The sequence below is a fragment of the Xiphophorus maculatus genome, chromosome 22, assembly GCF_002775205.1.
Source record: "Xiphophorus maculatus strain JP 163 A chromosome 22, X_maculatus-5.0-male, whole genome shotgun sequence".
Classification (NCBI taxonomy): domain Eukaryota; kingdom Metazoa; phylum Chordata; class Actinopteri; order Cyprinodontiformes; family Poeciliidae; genus Xiphophorus; species Xiphophorus maculatus.
Window position 1 is genome coordinate 4,253,416 of NC_036464.1, and position 24,893 is coordinate 4,278,308.

General features: G+C 36.2%; 1 protein-coding gene across 1 annotated transcript in view; it reads right to left on the reverse strand.

The window, feature by feature from the left end:
- The window catches only part of LOC102219624 (gamma-aminobutyric acid receptor subunit pi-like), a 62,789-nt gene extending 43,039 nt beyond the window's left edge, over window positions 1–19,750 (reverse strand). Inside the window, exons 1-2 of the mRNA XM_023327933.1 lie at window positions 19,337–19,750; window positions 3,014–3,102 (exon numbers count right to left, since the gene is read on the reverse strand). Of these exons, the coding sequence (XP_023183701.1) occupies window positions 3,014–3,066 (53 nt within the window). The 5' untranslated portion in view covers window positions 3,067–3,102; window positions 19,337–19,750. The remainder of the gene's footprint in view (window positions 1–3,013; window positions 3,103–19,336) is intronic.
- Window positions 19,751–24,893: the final 5,143 nt, after the last annotated feature.

Consider the following 24,893-nt stretch of genomic DNA (forward strand, 5'->3'; position numbering starts at 1 on the left):
GACTCTGGGGAAATTAAGGTAATCCTATAATTTATTTATGCTTGCAGATTGGCTCAAACTCTGAAGATAAAAAGAATACATTAACAGCAGTTGAAATGTTTTTGAAAAGTTTAATATATACTCTTTATCCACTATGCGGAAGAAATGTTCTTTATATATCCAAGCTATTTTGAATGAAAACAGCAGATGATGATGTATCACATCAAATGTGACACGCAGACTTGGATAAATTTGTCTACAAAAGCTGTTATTGATTGTTTTATTTATTTATTTAGTGCCAGATTACTACAAAATTGAAAGTGAATGAGCTCCAAAAGCCGTCAGATTAGGGTTTGGTACATCGGTCCACGTAGCTCTCCATCTGGCTCAATATTACCATGCAGAAAGAAGGATTGCAAGCATTTAACCAATACAAACAACAAAAAGCTGACAGCACTCCAAATGAACTACACTGCTCTGTAAGCACACTCCTTCAGGAGACATGTGGAGTCACAACAGGGACAAAAATTTGCCTCTTTTTTAAAAGCAATCATATGATTTATGTTGTTTCTTTAAGGCCCAGTGGGCCAGTTATTAGATTTACTGCTAAAGGGAACATTTCTGATGCTCTTTTCTCTCATACATTTGACTCACTTCATGAATTTTTAATTTCTTGCTTAAACTTTGAATTTTTAACTTTCTTTTCATCTGTTTTAACAATATGAGTTACGAAAGACATTACTTTTAAACAATTTATGAGGAAGTTTCCGCCACCATCACTTTGTTGCGTTAAATGAAGAATCTTTTAACCTGTTTTAATGCGTCAAAGCTGAGTCCAACTTTCTCAGGTGACAGACTTTATGCACCTTCTTGAGATGTGATCTTTTACCTGTCCTCTTCAATTTTGTTCTTTGTACTCTGGGACAGAATAATCGTGAGTGTCTCAGTGAAAAGAAGAGCAGATGAAAGAATCTGAGACTTGACTGACATTGAAGCATCGGGAAACATTCCTCTTATCCGTGGTATCTTGCATCCTGAGCATTAAAGGAAAACATCCACTCCACACATTTCATGCCATGGTCATACACGCTTTACTTTGCTGCAGCTTTAAGCCTGTAAAGTTTGTATTGGCTTGCTTCTTCCCTTCTCCAATGTCACTTTTGTTTTCTCTCCTCAAGCTGCGCTGCATTTAAATTCTCCTTGCAAAGCGTAGAGCTCTCCGCTGATCACAGTAAAGCTATCGAAGGATTCAGAGCTGAGCACCAAAGTGGTCTGCCAATATTCTCTGGGAGAGGCAGAGTTGACATTTCTGCATTTGTGAGACTTGCAACTTTAAACTTGTTCATACTGCAGTTGGCTGAATGGGGATCTTTGATTGGCTGGACAAGCTCATCTTAAGACAGGAGTCTCAAACTCATTTTCATTTTGGCCCACATCAAGATCATGAATGTTCTCAAAGAGCTGGCTGTGGCAGAATGTATAGACACAACTACTTATTGAGAAAGTATTAAAATATTGTAGCTTTTTCTGCATTTGATTAGTACTTCTTAAGATTAAATAATATTTAAGATATCCTGTCAGTCAGCATTGGGTTACTGTGCTCTGTAGCTTTCTGTCATTTAACTATTTAAAGTATTGGCCTTTTTAAAAAAAAAAAATCTGCTTAAAAATAAAACTGGGGCAGAAATGAAAAGTACACCAACTTCTCCTTACACCAGAGCACCACTGTGCATAACTAATTTGTTTACTTTTTGATTTTACTTTTGATTAATGCATCTTGCATTAATCAAAAGTTTAATGCAAAGTTCCTCTGAGACAAAATCCATCTTGAGTAAATAATGTGTTTTATAGTGAGGGAACTTAAAATTTAATTTATTAGTTATTTTTAGTTTTTTTTTCTTCCTAATACCTTTAACAAAACAAACATGTTAAATTGTCTGAAACCAGGAAGTTAATCATGAGTTTTACTGGATTTATACCCACAAATATGACATTTTTCCAGTAAGTGAAATAACCTGGTAGTGGAACTGCTACTTTTGTAACAATATTAAGGAATTATTGGATTAGATCCAGCTCTTGTGTTAAATTACTTGTAACTTAATTTTGACTTATTTCTGGTGCACTAAGTTATTATGCACTAGAAACTAGACCAAAAATACTAAAAATGTTGGTTTTTTGCAGAGATATTTGTCTGAACCTTGTCAAATGTTATAAGTGTTGTCCTACTGCTAAAGTGGAATATTCAAAGGTTACTAACAACTGGAGCACAGAAGATTTACTCAGAACATGACCCAAATGAAAGAGCGGTCCAGGCAGGGCCTAAAATCTGGTTTTGGATATCAGGAACCAGACTGAAGACTCACAATCCCTCTCAATTTCTCTACTTCTCCTTGTCAGCTAATACACATGCAAAATTAATTCATCACATCTCTGAAGAGTTCACGTGCACACAACATTTGATGACATGCTTGTGCGGCAGAAAATCTGCTACAGCCCCATAACACCACATCTGATTGTGCAAAGAAAGGCTGTGCTACACAGGGAAAATTCAGTGAGAACCAGACGGCTTGCTTTATCTTCAGTGTGGAAGGTGCACTCTGTGCCTGGAAAATACAATGCATACAGGAGAGGCGGCTCCTCACAGTAGCAGGCAAATGTGCACCAAAACATCCAATCACTCTCTCCTTATGACCTCAGCGGGGATTATCACCCCAATTGTATTCAGTGATAGATGCATGTAGTGCTGGATCCTTCCTCATCAGTTCTGCTCAGCAATGTCATAAATGTGGCAGTGGAATTTCAAGGCTTCTTCTTGCCTGATGCATGAGGAGTCTATGCTGAGCGTTGATGGTTCAAGGGAAAATGAAACCACATGACTATGCCTTTATCTCCTCCTCAGCTCTCTGCATAACAATCTTTGGCATTGTACCAAATAACAATCTGACATGACTTGATTATGCTCCCTGACTCTTAATATAGCATTGTGGCGGTTCATCCCACTGGTTATATTTCTCTTATCTATTTGCAGCCTTACCTGCTAATGAGGAGGATAGTGAGCACAGTCCCTCCAGACACGGAGTGAGCCATGGCTGCAAAGGAGGGAAGACGCCTGGTTGAATTTATCTGCAATGAGAAAACACAAAGAACGGTTATTTGAGGGGACAGGATCGTAACCGTCACTGACAACTGCATAATTTGTTGCATTTAAATGAAGTTCCAGCGACCTGTAGCTACCAGACCACTACTGCAGATGGTCTGTGTCCCATTTCCTATTTTGAATCTTAAAGATCCAAAGTTTCACAAATATCATCTACTTAGATATGTCTCCAAGGCAACGACTGTTTCTCTGTGACTTTGGGTTCTTTCACAGACGTTGAATTGGAGCACAGTCTCTCCAGTGGCTTTAAAAAATCACGCGGCAGAAAGTAGCAGTGATGATTCACCTCGGGGACACGCTGTCAACAACATAATGACCTCGTTAAAGACTTCACCCCAACTTTAACACTGGCACTGAGCTCAAGACTTGGCTGGGAAGTAATAAATGTGCTTCCCTTCTGGGCGGTGGCTCTTGTTGCATATATTCCCATGCTCCCAGTTTCTACCTTCAGTAAGATAAAAGCAGAAATGGAGAGAAAAACCCTCAGAGGCCAGAAAGACTTGAAAGCTGAGAGCCAACATATGGATGGAAAGCTGGAATGAAGAAAAAAAAAATATTGTGAAGCAGAAATAAAACTTTAGTACTGAGTCATTAGCAGGACTGACAGTGATGTGACTCTGTCATATGATTGTGCGTCTGCTACATATCTCTGTGGGACGCTCCACAGAGATATCCAGAAAGTCATTCTTTACACATTTGACACTGTATCATACAGAGTTTGACACAGAATTTTTGGAACTGTCAAATTTTGTCACAAATATATAGACATAATTTAAAGACACATTACAGATGTTTATGAAACAAAAATGATGAGAAATTAAACCGTTTTCAGATTTTTCACTGTTTTAATTCACCCATGAAAGCTGATAAAAATAATATAAAGAATCATATAGCTAATTAATTTTCTTGTGGCAAAACGACCTAATTCAAAAATAGGTGCAAGGTGAAACCATAACGATAAGGTCTTATTTAAAATTTGCATGGTAATATGTGATTTTATTTTCAAACGAAGTAAGAATTTGTGCAGGCTTGGTTGTTTGTCTGTCCTCCTCCCTGCAGGTCTACACTGGGCTGCAGATGCAAAAGGAAAAAGAGAGAATAATTTATGAGTATGTTGTGTAAATTAATTATGTATAAAATATACAAATAAAACTGGCAAGTCCACAACTTGTTGTTTTTCCAAACGTACTATTAAAATTTTATAGTAATGACTGCATTTTTGCATCTTTAATAGGTTTGATCTTTAGATTTGTTTCTTTGAAATATTTGGACATTTAAATAAAAAGCCTTGGTAGCTGGTGACTACATTTTATTATGATAAATAAAATACCAAGAATGGCAAACAATGGTTCTTCTTCTACACACTGAAAAGACTGAAAACACTGAGTTGGAATGGGACCAATCCAGAGCGACTCTGGAAATTTGACCATATTTAAAATATTCTTTTGTTTTTCGTGCGCAGATGTTTTTTGAACAATATGTAATTTATTAAAGAATGAATTAAAGCTGATAACATAATGTTTCAGTTAAGGTCAAAATTTAAATATAAGCTTCTATTTTCGGTTTTGAATGTTTACACATCCATCTCCAGAGGATTGAACCACACATCGCATCACTGTTTGTAACTTTATTAAACCTCATTGAAAATCAGGCTGCTTATGCTGGCAGAAAGGCCAGGGAGACAAGCAGACAGTAGATTAAATATTTTATTTTGTAATCTTGCTTTTTTAATCCAAAATTTTCTTTCTGTAAGAATCAAATTGTTGTTTCCGTGTTTCCAGTTTTGGTGGAAATATGTGTAAATCTCTGCTTCAAATAAGTCCATCTCCTTTATTCCAGACATGACCAGTTGTTGCTTCTTTTTTCTTTTTTTTTTTTTTTTTTACAAATTAAGATATAACTTTGAAAATGTTTTACAGATATTTTGATTTTTTTATTATTATTTTTTTTAGAAACAATGAAGAGAAATCTCTGAAGTATTACATTTCACCAGAATGTACAAACTCACAACTTAAATATAATATTCACAATCTAGTGAACAGTCATTCAGTGTGCAGGACTGTCTGACTCTTTTCCTGTACAGTGAAATGTTCACTTTTCAGTTTACAGCCATGCAATCTGCACTTGAGAACGATTTATGCTAAATAAATGAACAAACAAAAATAAGGGTACATATAATATTCAGTTTATGTAAAATGTTTTCTGGACTTTTTGCACTGGTGTGTAAACACTGTAGTAAACTCTGGGCTGTAAATCAGAGCAATTATGGAGTGGTAAGAGTTGGGGGAATTTAGCAGAATTATTTAACATGATGTGGGCCTAGATACATAGTTTAATTCAAAAAACACATAAAAGACTTGGCTCCTGTTAACACCATGTCGAACATCCTGGTTTGTATGTAAAACATTAGTATTAGATTTTATAAATGTTAATTTTTACAATGCAAAACATTGACTTTGGCACCAGCAGACGGAAGCATGAATTACAGTATATTTGCAGCTTAGCACGGCTTTAAAAGGCTGAATCATTCACATTTGCCTGGAAGTGACCCAGCTGTCAAATTACAGCACTTTGCAATGACCTGATGAGCTATTTAAAGGGCCAGAATCATCACTTTGTAGCCTACGTTGGAAGGTTTTACATTAAAGATCACAGAAAGTATATTCTGATGCATGAGAACTGAAAAAGAGCATTTGCTCCCTTTAAAGTTTCCTGACATTTTTCGCAAAATTATTTTAATTTATCCACAATGGAGGGTAGAATAAAATGTCTGAATTATCTCCTGAGCATTTAGTTACAGTCTAATAGAGACCTGCTAATGACAGAATCATTTAATTTAGATGTGTTGAAATGGAAACTTAACCATGTTGCTTGGGTTCATTAAGATTTGCAGGTAATTGATTCTCAATAGCTTTCTTTTGGCTCTACTACAACCTTCTAGCATAGTCTGGACTTTGACTGGGCCACTGGAACACTTTAATCCAATGTTATTTCTTCCTCTCCGCTCTGTTCTAGATTTTCCACTCTGAGATTATTGATGACCCTGTTTAGGATTGCTTTATCCTGCTGACAGATGGACTTACATTTGACTCAAGTTTGGTTTTCAAAAACATGTTGTTGTTCATTATGGTTAAACTTCTCTATATTTGTCTCCTTTAATTAAAGAATAAGAGATAAAATACTTCTCATTTCAACTCCTGATGGTTTTTATTTACAGATCCATCCAGAAAAGATTGGCACCGTCTTACTTTGTTTTTTTGCATTTCTAAAAAAAAAAATATACTCATGTTAATGCAGATTGATGGACTTCAAATAGTTTGGAAATGAGATTATACTTTTTTACAGATTGCATTATCATTTGCTTCTCTGAGATCATTGCTGATGTATTTCCACCTTGATGTTGTATCAACTCTCCGTCAGATTATGCAGATCAGAAAACTGGCAAAATTCCTGGTTTTAAAATTTGTCACAGAGATGATGATCACTTAATAAAGTGATGTAATTAGCAGCAGCTGGCAGCTATTTTCCATCTTAAATGTAATAAGTGAGGGGACACATAGCAGTTCACTCAAAGCTTTTCCTTTTTAGCATTGCCAGTTTCAAGTCTGTTAAACGTCTTTGTACGGTTTAGGTTTCAGATTAAAACCATTTTAGAAGTTAGTAGAGAGTAGATCATTTTTCAAAGTAAAACTGCTTTGTCAATGAATGCAACCCTGGGCCATTCATCATAGGACCAGAGGAAAGGAAACACTGAGTAGAACCAGTAACTGAGGTAATCAGCTCTGTAAATTTACAGCAAATTACTTCTGGGAATTCAGCAATGTTCCTGACACAGCGCCATTACAGAGAGCAGCTACTTACACCATTACAATTAGTGAAAACATTTTTTTTAAGTAGGCTACAAATGAAAGTGCATGCTTGGAAATGGGTAATGCTGCGCATGAACTTTAAATTATATAACTTAGATGAATAATAAGATGAATGCCTGCAAAACCAAAAAGCAATAATCATAAAGGCCAGCTTTTTGAGAGTGACTGTTATGTAAAATTCATCTTGCCTTGTTTTTTAGTTTCACTTTTTGGTTGTGCCACTGTAATCCGTGCATAAGCCCCTGTAATCCATGTATAAGCGGTCGAGACAAAACTCCTTTCAAAGTGCTGCATGAAACAAAGTTTGTGACTCCAATCTCAAAACCTCAGTGAACTGATTTGAGAGGTCAGAGAGTAATGAATACAACACTGTTTCCCCCTCACCAGTTATTGGATCCATCTGCCATCTACTTTAAATAACGTTATAATCTTTTGACAGGTGCATATAAATCACACAAAGCTTTCAAACAAGACTGTGTCCTCAATCAAAATGTACACATAAAATAGAACCCTAAACACTCGCACCAAATGTGCAAATGAAATAAATAATGTATGTTATTATATAAAAATGATATAGATTAACTTTCAGTTTGATGGATGGGGTATTCAGAAAGGTATGGTTAATTCAACTTGTCTGTTTTCTTAAACCCCAGTCACACTGTTGTGTATCTGCTTTGCACTTCAGTGATGGAAGACACGTAGATATAAAACACTTCACCTTCACCTTTCTACACATCTTGCACTTTATAATACAAAATTTGATGTCTGAGCAGACTGCCACCAATTAAGTTTTTATGTTTCCTCTTTCTTTCTTGCAATGTGTATTGCACGTAAAAGCCCATACCACAGACTTTACACATGTGCCACACATGAGCAGATATGTATTTTTCATACTGCACTATGCAGACACTGTTTGCACTGCTGAAAATTTGTTTACCCCCAACCAGAGGGGTTTGGAGAACATATTCAAGGTAGAGGTGTAAAAATAAAGTCAAGATGTCAGACGGTCCTGACGAAGAAGACACAATTTCAAAGTTCCATCATAAGATGCAGTAACAAACTTAGGGTCCAGCGACATCCACAGTTTTGCAACCAGATTTTTGGAATGTTCTTCAAAAATATTTGGTTGTTTTTGAATTGTATTGTGAATGATAAGTTTGTATTAGATGTGGAAAACATTGAGGATGATTTGATTGTAATAGTTTTCATTTTTGAATTATAAAAATCTTTAAAGAGTGCAGAGCAATTTTAAAAGTTACTCTGCACTAAGCAGATGGATCTCAAATGACTAACAGAATTTACATAATAGTTATTTGGATTTTTCAGCTTAATTTTACTAATTATGCTAGGCTATGCTAGGCTGAGCTATGTTAGATTATATTAGGCTATACTAGGCTATACTAAATAGCCACTGTCTGCTCTAATCAACATTCACTTAATTCAAATCAGTTTTGGACTTTCAGTCAAAGATGAATGGCTGATCAATTGAAAATACAAAATCATTAAGGTGATATCTTGGTAGCACTGTTATGTTAATGTATTACTCTATATTTTACACACTTAATTTGTATACACTAGTAATATAGCTGAACAGGGCGCATCATAAATGACATGCATAGTTTAAATACGTGACAGGGCTTGATGTCTCACAAATCTTCATATCTTCAACTTTTCAAAAATGTGTTAACAAACCTGCAAGAAGAAACTGGACCAGCTGGAGAGATGTAAAAAAACACAAAAACAAACAGCCTTCCATCGCCTGGAGTAGAGCATTTGAAAATATTTATTTCATAAAAAAGGCTATTGCTCTGTCCCTATGCAAAGTGGTTATCCTGATCAAGGGACACTTTAATGTTGGAAGATGGGAAACAGTTCTCCAAAGTCAGCTGTCTGCAGGGTGATTTTAAGCCGACTTGAAAAGGGCACAAGCAAATATAAAACTGATATGTCAGGCAGAGCTGAGTCACTTCATCTAATTATTTGGATACTCTCTCCTTTATTGCTTTTTAGGTTATTTTTCAAGGCATCTTGCATTAGTCACATCAGCTGCATGTGGCATTCAAGGTGCTCGTCCAAACCAAAAGTCTCCCAACCCTAAATTTATTTCCCTCTCTGCTCTGACCTGCAAAACTTCAGGAATGTGTCATTTTTCGGTGAAGATGATCTCTGAGAAGATTTTTGGATCTTCTCTCCTTTTGTATAGATTTTGACTAGAATCAGAACGTATTAAACTGAATCTCTGTGTGTTACGGTTTCTCTGTTTTAATTTACTGTTAATTCCTCATGAGTGAGAAATTACATAAGACAATTTTCACTTTTGATTTTACTACAAAACAAATAAAAATTAATAATATGATGAAAAAAATAAGTACATTTAGAATTTGTATGAGTTTGTATTAGGTTTAATGTTTTTAAAAATGTTTTTTTTAATCATGTTGTGAAGATTAAGAAACCTCTAAAACAAAAATTCAGATTGAATGAGGCCAGATTGTTTCACAGAGCAAGTTTGAAGGTCCTGAAGGTTTGAAATATTTGTTCTTAGCTTCTACCAAACTGTCGATATTAGTTATTGGAGGCATAAAACCACGTTTACTTGCACTAGACTGGTCTGAGACTGCATCTTCAGGGCCCATCTACCCTGACTACACCTGTATCAAATTTCACTACATTCATTTTTTTATTATAAAAATAACTATAACTATTTTTACTACCATAATTTTAGTTTATATGTTTTATTTTGTATATATTTTGTTATAATGACTCTTATTTTGAAAAGTTTTAAGTAGGAAGTGGAATCCAGCCGGTTCACTGGGGGCCAGAAAAACGATGCACGTGGTATGAAAGCATGACTTTAGCAAGTGGCTGTAGAAAAGTAATTTAAATTTAAAGAATTCATTTAATAACCTAATTTCTACCTCGAAAGATGGGTCAGTTCTTTTATTTATGTTTATTTGTTTTCATATAATTTTTTTAATGTCGTTATTGTATTCATGACACCATCTCATTTAAGTTTATGTTGTATTTTATTTTGACGGTGTTGGTGGTGTCAGTGGAACAAAAGTGGAGTTGTAACAAGAGCAACTTTAAAGATTTGCATTAAAGCTGATTTCAAACCAGCAGTTCAACGAACTCTTTATTAGAAGAGGAGGAAGTGATAATGCACCAACTGTTCAGACAGAAAGAGAATCAGACTTTAAATAAAATCCTACATGTTGCAGGTTTCCCTTCACAATCTCAATAAAATCACACATTTTGAGAAAACTAACATTTTGTAACTAGACTAATCTGCTAATCAGCTTTACAAAACAATTTAATTTAGAATGTTTCTCTGCAACTTTAAATTTGAGCCTGCAGCTCATTTACTATTTAGATTTTTAAACAAACTGTTAGAAATGAATGGAGAGCATTGCTTTGTAAATGGGAAGGTTTTGGAAGCAGTCATTAGGATCTCAGAGCTGGGCAAGCACAGGTGTGACTAATTACGTTGATTATGGTGGCATTCCATTAGGGTAATAACTATGTGCTGTGGTTTAGCAGCAGAAATAACTGTGACTTTTTCTAATCTCAGCAGAGAAATGTGTGCCTTGCTGTGACAAATATTTTTTGATTAACCAGCCGCTCTAATTTAGCAAAGAAAAGCATTACAATTGGTGATGTCTAGCAAAGATTGCACAGACTCTAACACAAAATGATAGCAATAAATTCACAGAAAACCAGATACTTTGTTTTAACTCATTCATATCTTGACTATTTTTTACACCAGAAGAACACACTGCATAGATTTGTGTGGTAATGTAAGATGATAGTCAAGATAAAAATTATTTCATGGCTTACCTTTCAACTCACTTTAAAAATATCTTAATCTTATTGCTCTTTTTTCATGGTGGGCTGACTGTGCAACATACAAAGACTGATATCAAACATAATGTTTTAAAGCATGTGTAAACAAATCCAAGAAACAACCAATATGCTTTTTATAGTCAAAAATTCTGGGAGACTATTTAACTACAGATTATGCTTTTGAGCTTAGCCAAAAAATTTTCAATAGAGTTGACTTTAAGGATAGGACTTTGCCACCTTCGCCTGTTTCAAAGCCAGGTGTGATTAGTTTTTTTGGATCATGGTCCTGCTGGAACAAACATCTAGTTTAACCAAAACAATGTTTATTCATGGTGCAAGTTGCTAAGATACTTTTGAGCAAATATTACTGGATGTATATATTCATATCTAACCGTACATTATTTTTACTTTGTACAGATTAAAGAAAATACAATATAAACTGAAACTTGTTCAGCTATTGTTTTTTTCTTCAAAAATATCATCCTTCCAGTCCCCCAGCAAAATGATGGTTCCAATAAATCAATAAAATTAAATAATAAAAGAATAATAATAATAGTAATGATACAACATGTCTATGATGAGTGTGTGCAGAAGTCAGAACTATACACACATGGGTTAGGAGACATCTGGGAAATGTAGTCCCACTGCAATGCCTCCACAAATTGCATTTGCTTGTTTTTTGTTTTGTTTTTTTGCACAGCATTTATTGAATGCAATGTACTGTATGTCTTGAAACTAATTCTATATTAAAACAAAAAAAAAGAAAATATTTTTCCATTGTAACCATGGTTTTATTACTTCTGTTGTCTGACTATTACAAATCTTTTTGGACGCATGAATCCAATTTATTATTTACAAATATTGACAGCGATAAGCAAACTCTGGCTGCAAGAAAACACAAAGTACAAATCCACTGCTGTCTTTATGATTTAAAACCTTAATAACTCACAGCAGCAGGATCAGCTCAGAGATTAATGTGGCACTAAAACTGAGTGGGCATCCCATCAAAACAGAGTGAATGCAAATAATCAGAAACTATTTTGTTTTTAATAAAGATATTAGATCAACATGTCCTCGAAATCCATGCAGCATCATAACCTAAAGCAGCATGATGCAACAAATAACAGCAAACAGATGCAGGCAGGCAGAGGCAGAACGATTGGTTGGTTTCCTTTCACCTTATTGAAACCAAGCTTCATCTGTACTGAAGTTATTAACAAAGCGGCACACACTACTTCACTTTAACATTTTGCCTACAAACACTAGTTGCTCTCCTGCCCACTTTTATATAATTTTTTTCCTGATCTTTGTTTTGTTTCTATGAAAAACACCAGTTTAAGACTAAAGTTACTGTTGACACTTTTCAGTTGTGTTTCTTAAATACTGGAGAAGTCCATATTTGTTAATGAGATATTTTTTCAATGAATATTGGATGAGGAACAAGGCTAAATTACTTTTGAATCATTTTCTTTTTCTCTGTTTCTATTTGAGGATTGATGTTGAACTACATGCAGAGCAGAGGTTGTAACTGGCAACCCACCAGTTAAAGGACAAATTCAAACCACAGTGTTTACTGGACTTCAGCCAACAGTCATGGCCAAAGACAAAATGTAACCCTAGGTTGTTTAATTATATTGCTTACTTTTGCAAGTTCTGGAAATTGCAATTTAAAAACACCTTCATTCAAATCAGAAACAGTTTGTAAAGATTTGGCAAACTACCTAGAAAATACGCGCTACAGTGATCACATGTTGGCAGTGATCTGCCACAACAAATTAAATTAAGAGAACCTATAGTTGACATATTAAATACATATTAAGCTAGTATCATCTATACCCTTCTTCATTTGTTAAAGTGTTTAACTAAATAAATTAGAAAAAAAAATCTTGTGAAATGTAAAGTAAATATTAAGGGATGCCATTTTGCTTTAGTTATTCAAATCATTTCACATGAAACAAAAAAGACACAAATTTGCCTGTGTCGATAAATTTGATTTCAAACTATAACTATAAACCTGTTGACCATTTACTGTGGTGTTTTTTTATTTTTAGATTTTTTAATCCACAAAACAAAAGGCTTGACTTGCAGTAAATTATTTGTCTGAAATTATTCATGCAAATACACTAATGTCACAATGCATCATCAAACAGCTTTTACTGTTTGTAATGAGTTTTGTAATTAGGGACATTTTATGATTATGTTAGATGAATAATTTCAACACTACTAGCCTCTCCCTCAATGCAAACATTTTTTATACCAATGCAGCTTTAGCTTTCTGTCACCATACAACAGTTTAATCAGTTACCAGTTCTGCAACACACCAGTCACTTGTTGCAAGGGAAACTTTGTTGCAAAATATACATTACAAAATAAAAAAAAGAATGCATTGTGTGCATCTTAAATGTAAAGCTAATGCATCTTTTCTTACTGAATTTTTTTGCTTCACTGCTCCCTTTTCCTTCGGGTGTTAAAGATTTCTTCAGAGAATCTACAAGTACACTGAAACCAAAATAGCTCTAAAAGAATCACTAATGTGCGAGGGATGAAACAAAGTAATGGAGCACATCGCTGTGTGGAGGACTAGTTTCATCTCAGTCACCAGTCTGTCAGTGGTTGTGTTATCGTCGGCTCTTTATGGGTTCTGCCAGATCATAAACAACATATATTGGTGTAAAATTCTGTCATCAGACTCATACTTGGGGTCACATATGTTCACTTTTTATTTTTCTAAAACCATCAATGTGAGATCTCAAAGAAACAAAAGATATTATTTGAACTTGCAGTTCATAATCCTGAATGCTTTATATTTTGTCACCTTATTTAGTCAGAATTATTCTGATGAAATAATTCTGTAGGGCTTTTTTGTGATAAATTAATTCTTGGTGGTGGGAGTTGCACTAAGACATTTTTGATTTGATATCTCTAAATAAAAACTACTGAATAACCCAAGCCCACCTGTTTGTAGTTTAATCTCAGTATGAATACAGCTGTTCTGTGAATAAACACTATCAATATAAAAGTTAACAATGTTAATTTTACACAAAAAAAAAGGGTTGCAAGACTGGTGAACTGTTTAAAAAAACGTTAATAAGTCCAGTTTAAAGATTAGCAAAAAAGGTATGAAGGCCAGATAAAACCAAAACTGAAAGCAATGAGACCTACATGCAAAACATTAAATATGGAACATTGAAAAACCCTTTTCTCAATTATGGCACACCATGGAAGCAACATTATGCTCCAGGTGTGCAAATCTGTCACAGAGGCAGGGAAACAGCTTAGAGTTGATGGAAAGGTGGACAGAGCAAAACACAGAAGTAACTGCAATTATTCTCTTGTTCAATGATGTTTCAGGTCTCAATGTAGTTTGGACATATCAGACTTTTAGTTTTATTCAGAACAATGACACTAATAGGGTTGTTAAGATCACTAATTGGGGCTTTTAAGACAAGTGTATTCTGACTAAATCTCTCAAGACTGGTAGTTCCAGCCCATGTTCAAATTTGACAAAGCCGTTCTGATAATCCATTCTGACTGAACCTGAGCAGTTTTTAAAGGAATAGTAACTATGACTTAATCAAAATCAAGTAAAGCACATATAACAGGTGTCTTCAAATCCAGGCCTGGCATCATCCCTGGTCCAACACACCTGAATCAAACGACTGAATCACCTCCTCAGTGTGCAGTCAGTTCTCCAGAGTCCTGCTAACAACCTCATTATTTGACTCTGGGGTGTTGAAGCTGAGACACATCTAAAGGTTGCAGGACTGGCCCAATAGACCTGGATCTGAAGACCCCTGACATAGAGGTTTATGAAAATACTCAGAGTGGTGTGAATATTTTTGCAAGGAACTGCAGCTGTTTAATTAGTAGGTAGAAGCATCCAATCAGACTCCCCCTGACATCAATTTCTCTGGATAGCAGATAGGTTTGCTGTTCATCACTCTGCATGATTATTACTGTGAGCAACCTAAACAGACTCGGTGTGGTGGGGATTGGCAGCAAGGCAGCAACGACGGAGGTGTGATTTAAAAAACGATGGTTTTGATTGTAAACATGTAGTTGTGATCAATTCTAAAAACAAACACTGATTAGTATAGATTTACAACCATTAAATCCAGAATTTAGTGTTAAGACATGTATTCCTTAAATAATTGTCTTAAACAAAATCACATTCACCACACTTATTGGCAACTTTAATAATTACCAGTAAATAAATACAACTGATATTTGTCTATTATCTACACCTGCTTATTCTTGCAGAGTCGTAGGGGTTTGGTACCAATCTCCAGAGGTCAATTGAAGGACATAACTGAGTAATTTATCTTATGCATTACTGTTTAAATGTAAGAATACGCTTTTGATTATTAAACCACAGCTTCCATGTTGTATAAGGGTGAGGTTTATTTCTGAGCCATTATTCAAAATGGAAAATATAGAAGAACATGGCCTTCAAACAAAATAAATATTCTTCATAAAAGAAGAGTTGGCTACAAGAAAATAGCTGCTTACCTAAACTTGCCCATATTTACAGTTAGAGCTGTGATCTAAAAGATTACACTTTTGTACATTTATCAATCCCGAAACTGAACATGGAACATTAACTCTATCTTTTAACTCCGTTTGTGTTTCTGTACAAAATGTCTGTAAAGAATGATGCTGGGATGTAGCACACATTTCAGATTTGACCTCACGATAAAGAAGAAGGTTAGATGAGGACAAAAGGTTATTACCACATACAGGGAGCAGGGTGCTGAGATATGAAACAAAGGACGAATCTCAAAAAGTGCCGACTTGAAGATAACAAAAGGTCATCCACAGGTCAGCTGGTTGTTTGGGAGGAATGTTTTTTTTACCTGTTTGTTAAACACATCTGGCAATCCAAGTGGAAGTGTTTGTTTTTCAGATGAGACTAAAACTGAGCATATCTGGAGGAAATGCTCCAGCTGTGTCTGACGTAATAGCAAAAAGTAATCTAAAGAAAAGCTCTAAGAAAAGACTGGATGATCTAGAGAAACTGCAAAAAGGAGTGGTTCAAAGATCCCTCTCTCTATGCGTCTATGGAAACATTGTGAGATAATTTAGGATGAAAACTGGGTGCAGATAATTTGCTTCAGCCAAAAGGTGTTACACAACAGAGGACAAAAAGTGTGGCAAAAATAATTTCATAAAACAGTTTTCCTTAATATGAAGTTGATTTTCACCTAGTGTTAGATTATGATTCTGCAAAAACATAAATTGTTTTACAAGTCTTTCCGAGGCGGTGCAGCTATGTGTGGAGAATGTTGCGTATTTAAGAATTTCAGATTGTCGGTTGTTTTCTATTCTGGAGAGATTCCAACTGAAACTTTCAAAAGTTGTTTGAAATCCTACAGAAGCTGACTCACACTCACGTCTCCAACTGCACTTCTTCCCCTTTCAGACGTCACTAAATCTGACAAGAATAAGTTGTTTTTGAAATATAATCCAATACTATACTGTGGGATACAAAAACATTGGCAAGCTATTTACTAGATGCTCAGCTGACAATATATTTATGGATTCAGTTAAAGAAATATTGGCAAATGAAAACAGGTCCGTCTCTTACAGTCCACTAATAAAAGATTTAGAGTCCTTACAAATCTCACCCCTGGTCACAGTTTGCCACATTCTTACCAAAAGAATAAGATGCCAGAGGAAAACTGGTCGCATTTGAGACACAATAGAACAATGTGACAGCCAATGACGGGACAGTACCGTAGGACCTCTGCCATCAGACCGCATTAATGAAGATGCATGACACTGTGCCAGTGAGTCAAAGCAAGGTCCCAGACCAGTGAGTGGCACAGATGCTGCCATGATGAAATAAGCTTGAACAGTATGAGTTCATCCATTTTCTATATCTATTCAGTCCTACGCATGGATTTAGTGTTTGATCACTGAAAAGTTTTTGTGATAAAAATAAACCATGAGGGACAATTTCAAACATTTGTTTCAACACCAAACCGATCATAAAAAGGAGCCAAAAATTGGACACCTTCTGATTCAGTTCCAGTGTTTCGTGTTCTTGACTTCAAGCTATCAATATTAGTGAATCTGAGCCACATAAACAATGTTATTCTATCCAATAGGGTTTTTGTCTGGTCTTTCTTTATTTTCATTCTTTGCTAAAGCCATTGTTTGTAGAAGTTGAAGGTTGTAAAGGATCAAATGGTCACATTGGTATCAGTCAGGAGAAGAGCAGAAAAAAATACACACCAGTGTATATTTATTCCATGCCACTTTGAAAATAATCACTTATGATTGGAAAAAATAGTAAAACCGGGACATTATAAAAACTGGATGTTTTCCAAAATTGATGAAAAAATTGAACCTAAAAGAATGTCCATCAATGACTGGATGTGTTCTGCATCCTTCTTTATTCTCCATCTGTGTGGACTAAAGAGTACAGTTTCATCCAAACATAAATATCCAAATCCCATCTAAAATCTTCCAAAACTTTGAGAGAAAATGTCTTACTGTCTGTTGAAACCAAACTTAAATCTGTGGGCTACAATTCCATGAGTTGTTTTTTTTTTTGCACAAAGCAACACTGAGGCATGACTAAAAGAGCCCACAGTGAAAAATGGTGGTGGCAGCATCATGATCTGTGTTGATTTATATAAAACTAGGGTTTTGGTTGATATTATTAAAATTATGAGTAGTTCTAGCAACCAGTCAGTTTGAACACAAAACTTTTAGAGAGGGTTTTTTATTTTTCAGCCTAATAGTGAATCTAAGCAAATTAGCAAAAATAATTTAAGATTTGCACAGGTCTAGTCAAAGTCCATAAGTGCATCTGATGGAAAATAAGTGGGATCATCTAAATAGAGCTGTAGATAAGAAATTACCTCACAATCTGAGGGATTAGGAAAACTTTTTCAAGGTAGAATAAGAAAATATTGCACTGTTAAGATGTGGTATGTTGTGAGTCCTACTGAGAAAGAAAGATTAATTAATTTAAATCAAATATTAAAGAGTAGTAGTTTAAACGTGCACAATCATTTTATTTCTTAATGTTTTTATCCCAAATAATTAGGGGTTTTTAAGTTGTACAGCTCATATTATGTGATCTTAAAGATGTCAAAAGTTTTGAAATTGTTTCATTTCTCATTTTGTGCTAAGACTTAAGGTTCAAGATCTGCATTAAAATTAAAGAAGGGTGCATGCACATGTGTACAGAGACACTCTTAATCAGTAGGAAAGCATTCTTCTATTTAACTGTTTCAGTTTATTTAATATTTTTCAGAGTATAGGAAGCCTTTTCTTTTGTCCAGTAACAATGGAGAGGAAAACGCTCCCAGCTCTGGTGTTTTGATGATAACACGGAGCCCTTTTCATTATCTCCTCAACTCTATTTCCCTAAATCTAATTCCCTCTTCCTCTTTTTTTTGTGATGGCTGACCTGCACTCTGAGAGACAGCTGGCAGTTCATGCCCAAGGACTGCGAAGAAAAAAACATAAAGTTCTTCAATTAAATGTGCCTCACAATCTGCACTTGTTCCACTGATTACAGACATTATCTCAGTGGTAAATATAGATTATGAAATTAGAGGGAAAATGCACCATAAGGCTTCATGGAGCATTAGCAACATTTTAATTGCATATTTTTATGGCAGTGGAAATCTTCCATATCTGGGGGCATTTGTCTTTTGACTCCATAGCTTAACTGTTTTTATTTGAAGCACAGCTGCTGGGTAAAATATGACCAAATGAGACATGAGCTTCGATATTCACTGTTTAATTGAAATGACTGGACTAGTTTTCTAAAATGCCCCCAGGACACACTGGAAAGCCCTGATAAATTTTTGGAGCCAGCTGCTGTAAATTCACAACCGGACAGTATCATACCTTTAGGGTTCATTAAATGTTTTTTTCCCCTGATTTTAAGCTTTGAGTTATTTTTCTTGGGGTGTTTTTTTATCTGCTCCCAAGCACAATTACGGATGACAGTTTGCTTTCTGAGCATCACAGTTGGAATAAATGAATGCGTTTTACAAGAACTGGAGTTTATATTTGAAGTCCCTGAAGGGGATGTCCTCAATTTACTATTTTAGGGTTTTTCGACAAGGAAAAAGCTTGTTAAGCCTTTAACCTTCATCAACATAAATAAACAGGGTTTTACGCACAGGTGCAAGAGCTCGGGCATCAAGAATGTGCAGCGAATTGCATGCATGCAGGCATATTCACGTAATTATTGTTGATACAGATATGGATGCAACATGGATCCATATGTATGGATATTTTGGAGATTGCATAACTGAAAAAAATCGTTTCTGCACATCAAAGTTTATTTAATCAGTGCGCTGTGGGTTCAGGACGCTCCTTTCAAAGATGCGCTGCGCTGGTAAGAGGCGCACCAAAACAATTAAACGTCTCCAAAAAAAAAAGAGCAGCAGCACATATAAAACAATATACCCATTATTTGATTTTTTAAAAATCTACCAAACATAGCGAAAGTGGAAACTGAATTTACCTGATCCGATCTATCGCCACGATCATGTCACACACGCGTCCGTCAGCGCATCCTGGAAATTAGAGTCCTTCGATGAAAGAGTTCTCCCTCAATTCGCCGCGGCTGAAATCTCCACTTCCATACACGTATTTTATCTTTTTTCTAAGGTAGCACCTGCTGATCCGCGCAAACATATGCCTGCACAAACAACTGGTTGTGCCCTGTCAGCAGATTCCCGTTAACCACCGTGAGCTGGACGCGCCGCTGCGCAATGACGCACGCCAAGTAGTCGAAGCTGATTTGGAGTCTCCAAATCCGCATGTGTTGAATTCCAAAAAACATGATGCTTTCACCTTTTATACGCCCTCTGATTACAGTGGGAAACTGATGAAACCCCTGTCTTCTTTTGTTATTGCTGCTTCAAATGGACTATTGGTGACAAAAACCTTCCACGGCCAGTCACATTTTTAAATCACAGAGATCAGACCTGACATACAACACATGGTGAGCTGCGTGTTAACCTCCCCTTTCTATTTTAGTCTTTGAAGAAATCAAGTGACAATAATCGTGTCAGTGCACGTTTCACGCTCCGCAGCACCTCTTAAAGCTATTACTCTTTCTGTTCACCCTCACACAATGGCAGTTCAATTGCTTTAAAACTCCAGGAAGTACACTGAGGTTTTACATGTCAAGATGGAGAATGTGATCTCAGAGAGCTTGACAGTCATTCCTGTGTTGATGAGCCGTTTACATTCCCATCCTGGATGCCCAAAAGGGGAGAGAGGAGCAGTCAGTCAGGCAGAAGCTGATTTTGGTCCACATGTGGGTTTTAATTGTAGGACGTGGGTGTGTGTGCAGAGCATAAGAATGCCTCTGTGGGTGGTTTTCCCTATGTTAGCAAACAGCCATTCACTCCAAGCATGGCTGGGCAAGATAGTGAGTTCTTTGAAACCATACATTTTTGCAGACTAACTGGAGAAGACAGATAAGCATCCAAAAGGAATGGCTCGGTGTGGACACGACTGGACACATATGCAGATCACTGATGTGTATATAAATTTGATTTGCATTGCGAGGACGATGTCTAAAACAGGCATCAGTGGGAATCCTGGATATGAGAGCAGAGCGGAAGGCAGTGTTGTCACGTGAAGTCCAAGACTCAAAACCATGGCTGGAGGTCACAAGACACAGAGCCACAATGAAATCAGCACTTACTTACAGACTGGTGCTAACAATGCACTACTATGACATTTGTTTGCCCCACATGCAAGGACATTTCATGACACGATGATTCAACCACATGCAAACCATGCATGCATCCCCTATATAACTGTCAACTGCTCTTACACTGCTGAGGCTGTCTAAAACTTCTGCTCTGTAAAGAAATGTGTAGTTACTCATATTTGTACAGACATTTCAGTGCTGTCAGACATTAAATCAGAATAAACTCAAAATGCCAGAATGTCAAGAGAAACATATTTTTGATATGATTTTTGATTCAAATCAAATGTTTACATTTCTTGACATTTCATAGAACTCCCTGCATAGTCTGTTCTACCAGAAACATCTCATAAATTTCAGCTTGACTGGGTCCTGAAACCACTTTGTAGCTAATCAGAACACATGCTCAGTTTCTGCAGCTACCCATTCATTGCTAAGTTTTAACATCCTGGCTGATGCTTCAAGAAGTTTCTTCAATATCTTTTGCAGCAAGAAATTCTGCTGCTTTTGTGTCTTAGAATGCATAGACCACCAGTGACCATCAGTGAACATTCAGTCTTTTTCCTGAATTAATTTGCCAACAGTAATTAACTCTGTAAAGAACTCCAACTTCAACTTACTTCTTCAGAAGGTCTTGAGCCATTATTGTGGAGTTCATACACACATTTGCACCAACATTACTAAAGTCTGAGACATTTAATTTCTCTTCTTCTTGAATGTTATGATGGTTAGACATTATTATAGTTAGACTAGCCATGGGTTGTTTTGGTGTTTTGATTATTTTATTCTAGTTTGATTATTCTGTGATCCTTAATCTTTTTCTTTGATTAGATCAGTTTTGTTTGCATTTTAGTTCACTTCTTAGTGTTTCTAGTTATGGTTATTCCTTGTCTCCAGCTATTCCTTGTTACTCTAGTTTAATTGTATTCTATTCTTTAGTGTCAGATTCATTTCCTAGTCCCTTGCATACTTTCCCTCGCCCCCTGTGCCATTTCCTCTCTCTCTCTCCTCACACCTGCAACCTGCTAGCTAATCATCCCAGGTCTTTTGTTCCAGCATTCTCCCTTACACTATTTAAACTTTCTCTTGCTCATACTCCTTGCCGGTCCCTCTTATTATACCCTGTTATTTTCCATGTTTCTTTGAAAAGAAAAATTTCCTGTTGGCATGTTTCTTGGATGTATGGTTTTTGTTTTTTTTTCTTTGGCTCTCTGTGATTATTTTTCGTAAGTTTCTCATCTTTTTTTATTAAACTTTCAACATGATCCGTGCTCCCACCTCCTGTCTCAAACTCACACTTCATGACAGTTATGGTATTTATAGCTGCATTTAAGCTAAATGGCAACTTCATGCATCTGGAAATTAAACCCAAGGATGGATTAAACTTGAAGAGGTTGAAGGTATGACTCAATTATCAAGCTGTTGCAAGTTGTACACAAGCATAGTAATTTTGGATGTTGTTTTGATTTTTTTTCCTCTAAAACTACTAAACAATTTTTTTTTGTTTTGTTCATTGTGTTTTTTGAACATTTTTTTATTTGTTTATGTTAATTTTAGCAGTGGAATGATGAATAATTATCAATCATAAATGAGAAAACAATCCAAGATTTGATATTCTATTTAGTCAGAGATTGACTATTTTTGTCATGAATCGGTGCGGTGAGGGGTGGTGAGGCAGACACAGCAGACCCAGGTAGGATGAATAATGAATTTTAATAATGAGTGTCCAAAAGGTTCACACAACCAGGCAGCACAACTGAGCAGAAGCCAGGGCTCAACGCCGGTAGCAACTGGTAAAATGAATGGACAACACGAACGCACATTAGACGAGGACCCGACAGAGACGCAGAGACACAGGTGACACTAAATACACACGGGGTAATTAGGGAACGAGAAACACCTGGGAGTAATCGAGGGGAGAACAGGACAACACGGAGACACCGAAAACTCGAAATTAACACACAGAAAACACAGAACATGACAATTTTGCTCTTTCTCTCGATTAAAGAATGTGATGGAGAGAATGAAAGATGTAACTCATTCCTCCTTGAACTCAAACAATGTGGCAAAACATCCACATTGTTTAATGTCCATCTCTGATTAGCTAACTGGCTCTTGTGATGACTCCTTCCCTGGTACTTATTGCCCCCAATGGGCAACAGGTTCCAGGGAAGGAACTTATTGGCCTTTCCTGGAGGGCAATAGGCAATAAGCACCTGCTTATCCGGTGCTGAGTCTGTGAGCACTTGGAGCTCACAGACTAAGAGACTGAAAAAGAACCGAATCCAGCAAACGGTTTTTCCCAACCAGTTAACACTCCTGTTCAGTTTGTTGTTGTTTACACCCATAAAAGTGATGTATTTCAGTTCCAATAGTTAAAATTTACAACTCCATAGTCTGAGAGGTTAATAGTTTCGTGGTGTGAAGCGCTTTGATTTATTGTGCCTTGTAGAAATCGTTATACTTGTTCTGTGTTGCATTGTGGAGTCACTAGGAAAGTTTTATGAGGCGTGCTGGTGCCTTAATGTCATGCATGTGTAGAGCAAGGAACAGGTGGGGACCTGAAGGGTTTCCAGCTCACAACCATTTCCCTCCATTGACAGGCCTGCTCACGATGCATTGCCCGCCTTGTATCTCTTCCTGTCACGTCCGTATCCTGCAGGGGTATTCCACCTGAGCCCTCATTCATCTGCTGCTGCTGCTTTTAACAAAGCCTTTTGCTCTCAGGATTAGATGACCGTGCAAACGTTTTATGCATGATTTATCTGCGCTGAGTTCCAACATTTTATTTTGTGGGTCATCTGCAAAGGCCAGATTAAAAATTGTTCCTGGGAGCAGCACTTTCACACATTTGTCCAATGATCTCAAGCTCTTAAAGGGTCATCCATTACTCACATCATGTGGGAAACAAGTGGCTGGACTAGCTGATCTGATGAAGATGCTTATAAAAGGGCTAAAAAAATCAATTTTGAAATTCCGACTGGCTCAGCTGCCGTTCAGAACATTGTCATTATTAATTTATCTAAGATGGAACTGCAGAGCTGCCGGTGAATACTCAGTGTTATTTGTTGCTGTAGATGAGCATAGCCATGCATTATGCAACACTGTGACAACTACAACCTATTCAAATAACTCATCAATTTATAAAAGAGGGTTTCAATCAGCTGCAAGGTGCCCGTGTTCATCCCAACTAGGAGAGAAAGATGAAGAAATCCCTCATTCAGACTGCATGTTTCCATGTAATCAACAATGGAGTTTTTTGTTCTGTGGATATGAAACAGAAGGCAACACAGGTCAACAGATTTCTTTCTCATCCTGGAAGAAGGAAAGATTTGGGGAGATAAACGAAAACATGTGTAACAATTGTGCTTCAATTTTTCCTGTTGAAGGAACAATGTTGGGATTTTTAGCGCCTTGAATAAGCAACGTTCAATATTATTAATAATTATTGTGTTAGTATTAGACTAATACTAACACAGTTTCTTGCAAAAGTATTGCAACCATCTAGAAAATCTATGACATATTCTTTAACCATAATGGAATCATTTTTATCTGATTTCCAAAATCTTATTTTAAAACCTTCTCATATCCTACAGTTTTTACACAAAGCAAGAATCCACAAAAGTTGAGAAAAATTTGCTAGGCTTGGAAATAAAACATGTTGACTGCTACCTGATTAACAGAACTGAATCATTTTCATGCCATCCATGATTTTATGGATCATTTTCTGGGTTCTCTGCTTACAGTGGGTATATCATTAACTGGGATGATAAACGTGGACTCTGTTCATTTGGGAGGACTGCTCTTCATCCTTTGTTTTATCACCATACTCTGCCTGCCACTTCTATTGGCACCACTGGTAATAATGTGTGAAAAGTGAATGAATGAATGAACGAATTCATCTGTTATAGTAAGAGCATGATCTCACGCTAAAACATTTGGAAAAATGTTACCTTTATTTGAGAATGTTTATTAGGTGGGAAAAATATGAAGGCTTAAGAAATAATTGTTTTTAACAAACCTAATTTTCAGCTAGTGATGCATGAAAACTTCACTGGCACTGATTATGCAACCTGTGCAGCTTGCATGCTATAATGCTGATAGATTGATGTTTGAGAGGACTTTTATCTTACTTTGTTCACTGATTAACGGGCCTAACTGCAAAAAGATTTTTCCCTTTGGTATAAATAAGGTTTTTGAACCAAATGGGGCTTAAAGTGATCAGGTTGTAATTTTTCCTTTATCTTTTTAAGTTGATCAGAGTTTCTTGGAATGTTTAATTAGTAATACATGGCTTTCTGCCCCTCCATCTGTAAATATGTTGTGACACATAACCCCAATTCCCTCAGCCTCTTGC